Genomic DNA, 14,407 nt, shown 5'->3' with positions numbered 1-14,407 from the left:
AATATTTTATTTGTACAAAATTGATCTTTATTGAAATTAAACATCGTATCCGGTTCAATAGCCATCGTTGAAAACAAGTTTTTATCTGGCGAGGAGCAACGAACCGGGAACAAACAATGGAGGGTTGAAACGTACGTTTACCCCTCGTGGGTATTCGAACAATGACGCTTCGTGATAATATTTATTTAATTCATCGCGATCTTTATTGAAATTAAACATCGTATCCGGTTCAATAACCATCGTTGAAAACAAGTTTTTATCTGGCGTGGAACAACGAACTGGGAACAAACAATGGAGGGTTGAAACGTACGTTTACCCCTCGTGGGTATTCGAACAATGACGCTTCGTGATAATATTTATTTAATTCATCGCGAGCTTTGTTTAAATTAAATATTATATTATGTCTTGTCGTCACCTTGATTAGTGTTTCATATTTTACAAGGGAAATGTTCCTTTTATGAATTAAAACTTGAATGTGTTTCGGTTGTAAACAGAATTAAGAACACAACCGAGACGCTAAACGAGTTTTCATTCGTTGAGAAATAGCGAATCGTACTTTCATTTCGATTACTTAATTATTCTTTGAGTTAATGCTATTAACCTCGAGAGGTGGACGCTCTTTGTGGTATTTTCGTTCTGCGGAAATATAAAATAGAGCGAGGTCTATTCAAAGTGCATTAAGTTTATTAGTTTATAATTGGGTCATGTCGATTCCTATTAACGCGAATCGAGGAACCTGAAAGTACCATTCATGGTTTCGTTCGGTAACATGTATAATTCAAATCAATCTAGTAATATCGTTACTACGTACGTAATTTGTTTGACCAATCAACTATGAAATTATGTCGTTCCTAAATTAATCCTTCTCTATTTACGTGGTATTCACAAACAGTATGTCCAATAGATAAAGTATGTTTTTCTCTCATGAGAATATGATAGTGGACGCAGATAGTACATGATATTTTTCAGAGCATGATGGCAGAGTATATCGCAAGCTTTTGCAAACATACTCTTTTATTAAAAATACATAGCAACATAGGTGAATAGCAGTTTTAGTAGCTAGTGCCTAGGAATGTTCCAAATGTTCGTTTTTATTATAATATAAAAAGTATCACAAAAATGTTACAGTGCACTTTAGCTAGCCTTCGATTGTAAATTAAATTAGTTGTTTCAGTAGTACGACACAAAAACGAATTGTCCCTAGTATTAGAAAGAAGTAATTTAATTAACGACTACCTCGAGAAACAAGAACAAAATAATCAATTCATGCATTCCATAATAATAAATTCTACAAAATTCGATATCGGCAAATAAATTTGTCCTAAATGTCCTTTAATTAAAACACTCCACAGTACGCACCGCGTTAATATTCTTGTTTCTCGACCACGCCCCTTCGAATATTATTCACAACGTTCACTTACAATCCAGAATAAATTTCTTCATTCATTCCTTCAGCACCGAAAGCAAGAACCCCTCGTAACGTGCCGTTTCTTTTTCGCTGTAAACGGTGCACGCTCGAAAGCAAAACATATTTTTTCAAATCACCCTGCGTTCCCTGCAAGCGTAGAGTTCTTTGTAGGCTATTATCGCGCAACCTTTTTTCCTCCCTTTCCTCTCGCACGAGCATTAGAAACGCATTTTTATCGTCGTTACCCGCGTCAATTAATTAACGTGCCGCGTCCACGTAGATTGAAAACATGTTTTCTGTGTTCAACAGCCCAACCAAAGGCGGCAGCAGCAAGCTGGAAATGCTGGCTGGCGTGAAGACTCAGATGACGGGTTGGTTTAGCGGTGGCATACCGGGATTGAGCCGTGCTCACGGTGGCGAAGGCGAAGTTCAAGCATCGGGAGGAATGAACGAGACCCAGGTAGCACCAAACTCTCAAGCTGCCGCGGAACAGGCTAAAGATGATGACGCCAGCAGGTAAAAAGATACTTTTCGATGTGAGCGTATACTCGCTGGAAGAAATAACGTGGTTGGTGGAAAAGATTAGAGGGCGAAGACGATACCACCCTCGAATGTTTGGGAGTCTTAATCGAGACATTATCTATTTTATGTTTTGATTTTGTTTCAGAGTCATTTTCGGGACCTACAAATGGTACATGCGTAGATGTCTATATTTTTCAAGAACAGGGTTTTTCATAGCTCGATATTTATACTCGTTCAATTTGATATAGACGACGTACGTTTCCATAGCTTTTCAATGTGATAAACTTGAACATAAACGAGCTAAAAATCTCAAATATAAATTGTGTCTGTTTTCGGTCATAGTTTTTTGCTCGAAATATTCATTTATTAATCTCAGTAACATCTGGGAGTCCTGAACGTGACTCCAACGAAAAATGCTCGACACGCAAAATGAATAATGGTCGATTTGTTTACTTTGTCTAATTTGTCTATGAATATTTGGAATAATGAAATCCAAGGGACTAGGAACGAATTCTCTATATTTATTTTAACAACGGTTCGTTAACCCTGGCGCCACCCATGATGCAGTGGGAAAAAGTTTTATCTCCGGGCACAGTTTGATATTGAAAGTAAACAGTTCGAATATTTACACGGATACGAATCGTCCATCGTTGGAATGAAAAAACCCGGATCGATATAGCGGCTCTTTTTTATGGAGCATTAATACGAACGTGGCCGGAAGCTTTTTTAAATGCCACGGTACTACCAGTGCCAGGTGAAAACTTTCATCCTATTCGTTCCCACTGTAGTTATACGTGAAGGGATGAAAACCGTTGTGGTGTAAGTCATCGTTTACGATATATTTTTTTTTTTTAGAAATCTTTTTTTTTTTCACATTTGCATGTGTTGATCGCGCCTGCGAGCGCAAATCAACGTTTGAAGAATTGTACCACCACGGTTTTACTCGCAAAGAAATTAGCAAGTGTAATTCTTAAACATTTAAAAAATGTCAAAGTGTTTGCACTTTGATCGCCTAGTATCGAAATACGAGTTCCGAGCTTGGAGATGTAATGGTTCTGTAATTCATATTTAATGGTTCGTCTCTCGAGGATGTATCGTCTCACCTACCACTTTAGGGTACCTCGAGTACGTCACCGTATTCCTTCCACCAAGTATATGATTTTTTATGTCGAAACTGCTTAACCCCACGTGGCCACCACTTGCCCGGCCGACGTCATTTTTCATCCCATTTTATTCGACCCCTATCGCTCCTATATGTATACTTTTAAAAAATTCGATGTACACGGGGGAAACTGATGCACGACGCGCGAAATTCTGCTGCAAAATTTCGACAGAAATGTAAATATCCCGCGTTAAATATTTAGTCGGCATTAACGCGCCTATGGCTCGTGGAAATATTCCGCGTTTTCAATTTCACTAGTTACTCTCGGATCGCAGGCAGAAATTTCACTTTTTATAACATAAACGAAATCGTATGGCACGCACATATTTATTGATTTTTCAATTCGACGTAGATTCAGTGTAAAGCACGAAGGTTTCGGAATATCCGGGACGATTTTGACATCGTTTACTTTCGACCTTTTGACCTAAATTTCAGTCCACGCTACAGTGCATCTGAATTCAAAATTAGAGTAAATTGTGATAAAGATTGGTATAAATGAACCGTACAGTCTTGTCTTTTTCTTATTGTATCTGTTATATTTTTTTTTATAGAAAGTATTGTTGGAAACGTCGACATAGAGGCGTCAGAAGCTGTCTTAAATATTCCCTAACGCCTTTGCATATTTTGTCCAAAGAAAGAGTTTAAACGAAGGGCTCGATAGTTAGCCGATAAAAATGATAAAAGATGCATTACTTAGCAGGCGGGTTGGCTAATTGACGCAGCCATCGATGCATACAGGGAACGCCGAACGAATTAGCGTCAATGGGGGTAGTTGGGTAGAATCAGGCCACTGTAATATCTCCTAGAGGCTTGATGTCGCAAAAAGGCTATTAACAAAAGATAAATAGTTTCAAGGGTGAAACACGAGGGTAGCGAAAATTCTATTTCAAAGTCATTTCTCTCGAAATCTGTCAACGCTAGAATCAGGCCACGGCAATACCTTTTATCGGCTTATTCCCACCAAAGGAGATATTGGCCAAAGACAAATATTCGCAACGAGCGAACTATCCAGAACGAAACATTCTATTTCGAGAAAGTACATATCAAAATTATTTCCCCTCCGTAGCTCGCCCGTGAACGCCAGAGCATTCTCTTCGAGAATAATTGAAATCTTTTTCGCGACGGACGTTAGACGATCTCGGGCATAATACGTTAACGTTCCCCTCTCGATGCTGTCTAGATATTGCAGTTTGTCCTTCGACCTGAACTTTATTCATTATTCACCGTTTAGTGTCAGTTTGCTCCGTTTGAGATATTGCAGAAGTCGATGTTGCATAACGTGTCGGTGTCGCTGATTAATTTTTCTTTTTACCTCGATATTAATTTCACGATAAATGTTGGAAATAGTGGCCATCCCAAACAATAAATATCTTAACCCTCTGTTGCGTTGCATATTTAATCTTTCGAGAATTTCTGATAGCTCGATCTATCCTCGAGGTATCGATTCATTCGTACAGACAACCAAGAAATACCAAGTAATTTCTTCGAACGATGAAATGAAAATTCATGCAACAGAAGATTAAAAAAAAAAAAAATATACATGTTCCATCTCTGATAACATTCAAAGTGGTTCCAACGCATGCTTTAATGAAACTTTTTCGTTCTCGAGGACCTCACTTTATTATGTACCTCGTTACCCCGAAAGAAGCGTAATAAATTGAGAGTCTTGAGCATCTGTCTAGACCAGATTTTCAGTCGTTTCAACTGTCAATCGTTCCAGGCTGATTTCCAGGAATCCTAGGACAGTACACAACAGGGAAAACAGAGACTAGCACGTATCTTCTAATCATATACAAACACGATCACCTCTAGCAATAGAAAACTTAGCTGAAATCGATAGAAGAAATTACTAATCTTAAGAGCGCATGTTATTCTTTATAGCAGAGCATACTAAGCCACAGTAGAACACGTTCAGTTGAGCAAGAACATAGAAGTTAGGCACTAGCAAAATTCTCATTCATACGACACATACACGCGCCAGTGTATATCGTATCGCAGTTGCTATACTTAGTTGTGTTGCAAAGATTCATACTTAGGTATACAACGACGACGCATCCTACTTCTATTCACGCACACCGTGCACCTCTTCTTCACTCTCATTCATACCATACAGTGCACCTACTCTTGCGATATCAATTTTGTCGTAAGAGCAACGGATATGTATGGTAACATTTTTTACTGATTATACTTATACGGCTTGTCGATGCTTTTCAAATATTGTATACTTTGTTAACCTATAAGGTTGCTTGTGTAGGCGATTCTCTGTGTACATGGGACAGTACAAATTGCGTAGTAAAGTAGTCCTCCACCATTGCCTTCTTCCAGTGCTACTGGAGGCGCAGACAGCGGACCTGGAAGCCTGGAAGGTTCTCCAACTGATGACAAAAATGGGCCGCAGCCGTTCGGCGCCGGTGAGTTTTTAAATTTTGTTACTAAGGTTAACAGTTGAGAGTACCAGTGGTAACGTGGTATTTGAGATAGAAAAGAAGGAGTAAAAAAATGTTGGACTTTCTATTACGTCCCTCTCTCTTCAAGTGCAATAGCACTGTTTTATATGTTTCGTCCGAGTTTCTCCACGCGTTTAAAATATAAAATATGTATATTCATAGGGAGACCTAAAGAACCTGGTCAAAAAGATTCCAAAATGCGACAATCCATGATGCATACAACTATGTCACTTGTAGATTTAAATACTGTATAGAGCATGTCTAGAAAATTCGTTTTCTAATAATTGAAAAATTTCTAGAGCTAAAGAACCTGCTAAAGAAGACTCTAAAATATTGAATTCCATGATACGACTACTCCACTTGTAGATTTAAATTTTACGATACATAAAGCTTGCCTAGAAACTTTGTCTCCTAATAATTGAATAATTTCGAATCCCTCCAAATCATTCCCTTGCCTCGCTCTATAAAACCTTAGAACGCATTGTACACCCTGGAGAATTAATGTACAAAGAGATCGCACGATTTCGTTCGAAAATATGGTCCAGTCGCACTCGGTGAAAATATGACGTTATGGAAAGTTAAACATTCTTGAACAGTCCGGCTCGTTCCTCCGCCTTTTCCTTCCATTGCGAGGGGTAAGAGAGATACGGTTGAACTCACCCCGCATAACGTGTGACACAGTCACGCACGAGCCTCGAAAGGTGAAACGCGGATACCTGATCCATTGAGACGTAAATTATTCCTAACGGCTACTTCGCCTTACACGTTTATCTTTGTTGCACGACTTAATCATTTTAACCCGTCGAGTGCTCGAAAACTGCGAAAGAAACTTTTAATTAGATCCAAGTTCGCGTGGATAGACTACGGCGAACGTCGAGGGACCGAGCCGCGCGTTACCACTGACACTCTTTTACGAGGTGCGAGACAGCTCGTCAACCTCTTCCTTTTTTTATGTAAGAAAAACAACGTAAAACGCCCCGGAAGAACGATCCCCTCGGTGGTCGATGAAAACAAGCTCGAGGGGGAGAACGCTGAGAGGACAAAAGAACGAATGTTATCGCGACGCTTGGAAATCCGCTTATAAACGCGACCATTAGAGCCCGTTTCGAGGTACGCAGCGTAAATTATCGGGAAACTTGGACGCAGAGACGCGTAGGTGCTTGTTTGTTTTAAATTAATGCTCGAGCTCTCTCCGTTCTCACGGTTATTCAGTCGCTCGAGATTCGAAATCTGCGTTCATAAGCGGATCAGTCCGAATCTGGCCCGGAGACTTCGACGTGTGCTATATCCGACCCGTTTATCCCGCGAAAATGATTCATTTTTCACGGTCTCGGGTCCGCGTATTGCAATCTTAACGAGAATCGCTCGCGCACAGAAAAGCCATCGCGCGTTTCCATCCAGACCGTTTGTGTGCGCAGCGCTTACCAGCCTGTAACCCGTTCCTCCGTACAATAGGGATTTGATTTTCAACCGATGGACGTATTTCAGCGCGAAAATGTGCAGCAACTATGCGACGACGTGAAATATTCAACGTCAAACAACCTCGCGCGATCTCGCTCTCCGTCTCTTGCCACGGTGAACTTGTCTGATTAATGATGCAGCCCGCAATCGATAAAGTTTAACGATCTCTGATACCCTGCGACGACATCGATGCACGGGAGCTATTAAATTAACTTTTGCGTGGATTTTTTCCCGAGTTCCGAGAGCTTCCACCTTTTCCTTTTTTCGGGTTGCGGTTTATTCTGCGCGAATCAAATACAGCGTGGGTAAAAAAATGTACGAAACATCGAATATTTCCAGGTTTATGTGAAATATCTTGGAGTTGTAGGATTAATTAAACTTCCGGTGATCCTTTGGTCAAGTACTTTTTCCGTAAAGCAGTTGATATATTGTCTGAGAATTTTATTTGATAGGTTTTGATGGCATAATACACTTGAAAAACTTTTCTGATTATATTTAATATTTTGTCTACCAGCTTGATAGTCTCGGTAGGTTGATTTTAAAATCATACCTGAGAAATCTTTCTGATTATATTTAACACTTTATAGTACACCTCAGAAGCATTACTGAAACAGTCTGCAATTTAAAAAAGAATTTTCTGCATTACCATATATGAATTTAGGCTGACATTTAATTCCTTTATACTATTAGGTATATCAACAGCTGTCTGTTGTCAAACACTGAACGTTGCAAGTAGACAACCAGTCACACAGTGAATAAATTCCAGAAGCTAAACACTGGAATTAAAGTCTATAAATAAAGCGTTAATGTACAATTCTCTTATGGAGAAAGTATGGAAGAATGGAAAGAAAGTAAGATACATCCAGAGTTGATATACCTATAAAAATCAAGATAGTCATAGCCAAATGCAACGCGCGGATTAAACCATCACGCTCATTTATTTAAATTTGTTTCATTGGCATTGTTAGTGGACGCAAAGCGAAATTTCACCGCGATCCTTTACTCCTTTACTCGGATCATCGAAACGGTCGGTGGATGGTTTATTTATGATGCGTATTGTGTATATCTTCACGCGATGAAAATATATTTTCGCGCTCGCATATTCGGTAGAATTCATTTCACGGTACCGGTGATCCAGGGTCGCCATTTTTTCCTCCCTCCGGATGTACAGATAACACACCCTCTGGAGCTTTTTCACCCAGCACCGATCTCATCAATAATATTTTTCGCGAACCTCTCGTCATCGTATGTCGCCCGTCGCTTCTATGTTTCATCGTTGGAAACACTTGCAATCCCTACTATCACGTGTTGAAAGAAAAAGAAAAAATTACTATCGTTCCTTCCCGCTGAGAAAAAATCCAATGAGTCCGAACGAGGATATTGTAACTTTTTCCTCCTGAAATACGAGCTGCTCGAGAGCTCAATTACGCGTGCAGCATTTATCGACGATCCACATTGCGTTTTATGGAAATTTTCGAAAGCCTTTCGTATCGAATCCATAATAAACGTAATAAAGTTCTCTTAATTACTCGGTTTACTGCATCTCTCGCAGACCTTCGATTTCAACCCCGCGTTTCTATCGGATTGAAAATTGTGCAGAATATCCATCACGCGTCTCGAATTTCACGTCGCGTGTTCAAAAGCGCGATGCGATTAGTTGCAACTGATTGAAATATAAATTCGTATTATTGAAATTTCATCGACGTTCTCTAATACTCAATTTAAAAACTGCGAAAATATTCTATTCGACTGCACCTGTAATTACAAATGTTGACAATGAAATGAGATACAAAGTTAAGGATCTTTAACTCGAGGATTTGAAACGTTGTTAAATCATCGTTTAACCATCGAACAATTGCACAAACATAAAAAAAACATGTCTAATTAAGTAACCTCCTCCTTTTCGAAGTCGGTTAAAAATAGAGTATCCACGCATTACTCTATAAAGCAAAAGGAACTTTACCCTGCTCTCAACTTAACAACATTCAAATAACGAATTCCACTCCACAAATAATGTTCGAAATCGCGAAACTCAATTTCAACGATGCATTATGCGAAGAGGTTCGCGAAATTCGGCGCACGAAACATCGGGTTCGATAAAAGCAGCGCAGTTTTCATAACGGTTGCTTTTACGCGGCCGCGAGGTTTGTTTTGTTCCGTTCGCGACAACAACGATTGAATGGGTCGTTATCGAGCAAAATGTTTAATACAGTAATGCGCTTTTATACGCGGCTGTTGCACCGAATCAAAATGTTTCGCTCGCCCTGGCAGCGCGCGTTGAACCGTTGTCTCTCTCGTGTCGCGTTACCGCGATTAATTTTGCATTCCACCGATTCGCGGCGTTAATCGTCTCAGGGAATCTTGTTTGTTTGCTTTCGGACTGGTTAGAAAATCGTCGCGACGTTACATCGCGCAATTTCCTGGAGGACTGGTTGCGCATCGACCCCTTTATCTCGTCGACATTTCTGTATCTCGCGTGCAATCCTGTCCACCGTATCTCCCAGAGAAGATACGGAACTTCGAAATTATACGTGCTTTGTACAAGAATCTCCTTGCTACCTGTATCGTTCTCCCCTCTTTGACCACGGGCCCGATAAAACCCGAACATGTTCCTAGTAACGTTATTATCTAAACGAGTTTCTACATAAAAGCATGCGTCTTCGCGGATACCTCTGTTGTTTCCGCAGATTTATCGTTTGCCTATGTTCAGCGAGGAGGAGACCCTGGAGAAATTCCTTACAAACGGAATTCGTGCTTTGTATCGTTATCGACTGCACTACTCGTAATATTTCTGTTATTATTTCGCTCGTACGGGGGCGTATTTGGTTGTCGTACATTAGTCTTTGTTGTTCGACTTTAGGAGAGCATGAAGAACGCAGATTTTTCTGAGATATTGAACGACGAGTATCGCTATGGGGACGTTTATTGCGAACAGCTTGAAAGATTGCGACATGCCAAGCTTATCCAATGAGGAGCTTTAGTCAATTCAGTAGGAAGATTTTTCGGATTTTGATAGCGACAGTTTTAGAACAAAATTGATAATTGTAGGTGAGGATTTTGATCTAGGGGTAGTTCCAAGGAGAGCTTTGGCGAATTCAGTAGGAAGATTGTTCTCCGAATTTTAATGGCGACAGTTTTAGAACAGAATTGATAATTGTTGAGGATTTTGATCTAGGGGTAGTTCCAAGGAGAGCTTTAGCGAATTCGGTAGGAAGATTGTTCTCCGAATTTTAATGGCGACAGTCTTAGAACAAAATTGATAATTGTAGGTGAGGATTTTGATCTACGGATAGCTCCATGTGATTGTCATTTAGATCTAGGTTGTTACAACACTGTTCCTAACTCTAGTAATTTATACAAAAATAAAGAATTTTGTATTCCCTTTTCATCAAGAATTCTGGAGACATTCCTAAAATTATAATTCCACTCAATCGAACAATATAAAGATATATCAACGATGAGTTGATCGTGAAGCTAACACGTACCATCATCCACCAGAAATATTATCTTAATACCTAAAGAAAGGCGTCAAATAAATTCCCACTTCACCGAATCAACGCAAAACTAATTTTGCAGTTGTAGTAATTAAATCAAAGATCTACCGGCATCTAACTTCATAAAATAACGTGTATGTAACGCAGCAACAAGTACGACGGAATTAAACTAGTTCGGTTCGTTGAATTACCGTACCGCGAAGTGGCTATAATTCACGAACCAGTTCGAGCAGGACACACGTTCGTGTAAACTTGTTTCACAGTTCCGTGTCCAGTTTCGAAGTAGGATCCACGCGATACGTCCAGCGCATGAATTTCTTACGACGCATTTAATCCGAAACATCACAGGATAATTAATATTAAAATTGCTCGGTCGTGCACTCCGTGTGGCTTGTTGGCAACGCGCGCAACGAAAGGGACTCCCGTGGAAGACGTGTCCGAAGTTCACCGTCACCTCTGAGGATTGTCGTCCAAGTGGACGTGGAATGGCTCGACCCGAGCAAAGACCCGAGCAGTGTTTTCCTCGGAGCAAAAGATCTTTTTCGTAGCTCCAGTTGAATCGCCAAGGGAGTAGATTAGAAAAGTCGATACTCCAGCGGGTTCACGTAAGGGCACAGTCTGATACCTTCAATTGAACATCTTGGGTTCTTTATACATTTTTAGTTTAGAGAAAGAACAAATGAGGCAGTTGAAGACATGTACGTTGCATAATGTAGTTAACGAGATTTTTTTTTTATTTAACCCTTTGCACTCGGATGTCCCCTTTGGGAGAGATCAGACAAGATAAATTCTCTTAACCACTTTTTCAAAGATGTACACTTCCTTGGATGTTTCCATTCGAGTAGCACGAACAAATAAATCAAATAAATCTTTTTATACTACATTATTTAATACAACAAAATTCCTTTCAGCACATTCTGCAACAAAATGGCTTCAAGTGCAAAGGGTTAAAAATGCGATACGAAGAAACCTGCTTCGTTGATTTCAATCATAAAATATATTGATACAGAAAAAAGTTGAAACTTAAACGAAAGTATGCCTTATCTTCCATAGGGTGTATAATTTTACATTTATGCACGTCCTCGTAGATTTCTCCATATTTTCATTCGCCACAAGTGCCTCAACATCCACAGTCTATCCGATTCCTTAGCAATCGTCGCACCTTCGAATCTTTCACTCCACTCTGGCTCGATTTCGCGATCGATTTTGTGATCCGAAATTATCACAGACTGTCTCTTTAATTACACCGGAAGCGTTGTAGCAGGACCGAACAGCTTACCACGGGGGCGCGCGTGTGTGTGTGTTTAACAAAGTAGCTCCGTGTTCCCAAAGTCTTAGGTCAAATATAGTTCCCTGTCGAGGTGTATTGTACGCTACATCAGCGTCAGTCAGGACACGTTCTGGTTTGCCTGCTCACCGGAGACACCGGTCGACGCGATAAAGTGGAAGCAATCTCCCTAACGTCATTAGCTCCGAGAAGGAAACTTGGCCACGGAAATGAAACAGCCGTTGGCGTAATGCCGTTCCTCGCGATGCCGTGCGAAATTCCTGTTCCCGTTCGGGGGCGACCCGCGGGCGCTCTTCTTCCACGGATGGAGAATAAAAACGAGCCAACCCCTCCAGGACACAATTGAGAAGTTACTCCCGGCGCTGCTAAAGGAGTTCTCCTCGCGTAAAAGAAGTCCTGGGAACGGGCGCGGCGCGACCAATAACGCGCCAGTTTCTCGAGATTCAATTGCGAAAGCTCCGCTCTTACCGCGGGATTATATTAAGTCCCGGTAATATTCCGCGTTGCGGCGTGTTTCTACTCGAATCGAGGGGACGAAAGAGCTTGTGAAAAAAAATAAAATAGGTAGAGGCCGCGGGGTTGAAGGGTTGGTTAACAGATTCGTCCTTGGCCTAGGACTCGGAGCGCCTAGATATGACGCTGGACATCGTCGATCCTTGATAAAGAGGTGCGTCGCGGAAACTTTGGTCCTTGGATACGATGATACGGGGGGCATAGCTCTGGTCACGTGTTGGTGCATAATCCTGTGAAGGAAATTGCATGCTGGAGCATCTGGTCCCATTTTGCAGGTTTAATATCGTACTCACGGCCGAAAGAATCGCTGGATGTTCTTAAGCTTTCAGTTGGGAGTTTGAATCCGATTATCTCCTTTAATTGAGAGTGAAATCTCGTATGGAACGTATAATGTGTTGTATTATAGTCGGTCCTATAAATATTCGTACCCTCTATGTTTATCAAAGAAGCTTGCCTAAATTAAATGACAGGTTTGATATTTTCAAGTAAATGTTTCATTACAGATACATGTAAAATTTATTTGTGTATATATTTATTATAGAAAATTTATGTGGTAACATCGAAGCTATCATTTATTTTAATAAAATTTCTTCAAAAATCTCGTCATTAGTTTCAAAGTTCAAAAGTCTTGAAGTAATTTTATTTTTAATCTAAAAAGATATTCTTCTATCGTTGTGGAACTAATACACTCACATAGGAGTCCAAAGTATAAAAGCACAACAATATCTTTTTGTATATCACATCTGCTAAATTTCTTTCGTATCCGAGAGGTCGCTACTGTACATTTTTTAATTATTAATTCCACTCGAACGGATCGCGGAGAGGTTTTTGGTGGGAACTGCGGTTAGAGAAACGCTGAAAAAGAGCATCAAAAAACGGGCCACCTCCGAGCTTTCCTCGACAATGCATGCATACGTATAAGTCGCTATATTCGTCGTCCGCGTGGGTGGACAACGGCACCGTGTGGGTGAAGTCCGCTTTGCTGAAACGCTAGCCACGAATTTCCTCGAGCATAACCAGATCCAGTCAGCAAGTAGCCGACCTTCGCGTCGAGGGGTTGGACCCCCATCTTCGTCGATCAATACAACTACCCGAGCGACTCTTCTCTCGGAAATCAAGCGCCCGATGTGCACATGGAACCCTCCTCGCTGCTTACCGGAAATTCTCCTCGTTTTTTCCGCCTACCCTCGTCGTCTTTCCTTCCGATCGCTCCTCGAAACCCGTTTATCCGACGGAGTTGCTTCCGATTGGCGATTATTCGACGATGACTGGTCCTTCTTTCGAGTTATCTCGTCTTCGGTATAACGTGGTCGCGCACGAATCCTTTGGGGAATTTATAAGTATTAATTAGACCGTTGAAGCAGTCTCCAAGCCTTTGCTGTCCTTTGTCGAGTCATGCTCGACAGAATTGTACTGAAATCAGAAAATCTGCACAAATTGGCAAAGAAAAACGTTATGGCTATACCAAGTGCTTCGACACTTGAATTTAAGATTTTTCAAAAAGTGGAGTTAATCTATTTGTGCAGTGAACGGCTCGTATAATTCTATAGGTTAACGAGAAAAAATACTATTGTTCGAATATTAGATTCATGAGTTTCCAGTTAGCACATCCTGTTTATTTTTAACGAGTAAATATGATTTTAATATATATGATACCATGCACCGATACAGATTATCTTCAAAGTAACATCCTTCAATGCGTAACAATATGTACTGTTACATCTCCATAATCTGTCTCAATTCTCAGTCTCTGCATTCCGTTAATGCCCATCTCCCTGAGTTGCCAATCACACGAATCCTCAACCACCCAGCGTTCAAGTTTCCATATTTGCTTCTCCTCGCGTTCTCCTATAATTCCCTTTCGTTTCATGTGCAAAATCTGCTAACCTACATTTCATTTAAACGTCGAAACCTTTATCTCGTTACGCTTCCCTCGACATGATCTTGTCAACTCCTGTCGGGGTTGATCTTTCTCCATCCCCTGCCATTTATTTCCTTCGGACGCCAATCTCGCCCCTTATTATCGAAGAGAAATTAAGGCGGCATCTATAGTATTTTATAGCATTTATAGTATTTATAGTATTTATAGTATTTATAGTATTTATAGTATTT

The 14,407-nt window shown here is 40.5% G+C and overlaps 2 protein-coding genes across 6 annotated transcripts in view; one reads left to right on the top strand and one right to left on the bottom strand.

Annotated features, from left to right (window-relative positions):
- The window catches only part of LOC128887937 (synapse-associated protein 1), a 114,119-nt gene that overhangs the window by 5,825 nt on the left and 93,887 nt on the right, over positions 1 to 14,407 (top strand). For 2 of the 5 annotated variants that reach the window (XM_054144454.1, XM_054144458.1), the window contains exons 2-4: positions 1,718 to 1,924; positions 4,813 to 4,863; positions 5,418 to 5,503. In XM_054144454.1, the coding sequence (XP_054000429.1) occupies positions 1,718 to 1,924; positions 4,813 to 4,863; positions 5,418 to 5,503 (344 nt within the window). Of the gene's footprint in view, positions 1 to 1,717; positions 1,925 to 4,812; positions 4,864 to 5,390; positions 5,504 to 14,407 lie in introns of all 5 variants that reach the window. The other 3 variants (XM_054144455.1, XM_054144456.1, XM_054144457.1) reach the window with 3 other exon arrangements.
- Positions 1 to 14,407, bottom strand: part of LOC128887947 (uncharacterized) — a 478,906-nt gene that overhangs the window by 463,113 nt on the left and 1,386 nt on the right. The gene's annotated exons all lie outside the window — the stretch shown is intronic.

The sequence above is a fragment of the Hylaeus anthracinus genome, unplaced genomic scaffold (assembly GCF_026225885.1).
Source record: "Hylaeus anthracinus isolate JK02 unplaced genomic scaffold, UHH_iyHylAnth1.0_haploid 11989, whole genome shotgun sequence".
Lineage (NCBI taxonomy): Eukaryota > Metazoa > Arthropoda > Insecta > Hymenoptera > Colletidae > Hylaeus > Hylaeus anthracinus.
Note: the sequence above shows the minus strand (reverse complement) of the source record. Positions and strands in the feature narration are given on the sequence as shown.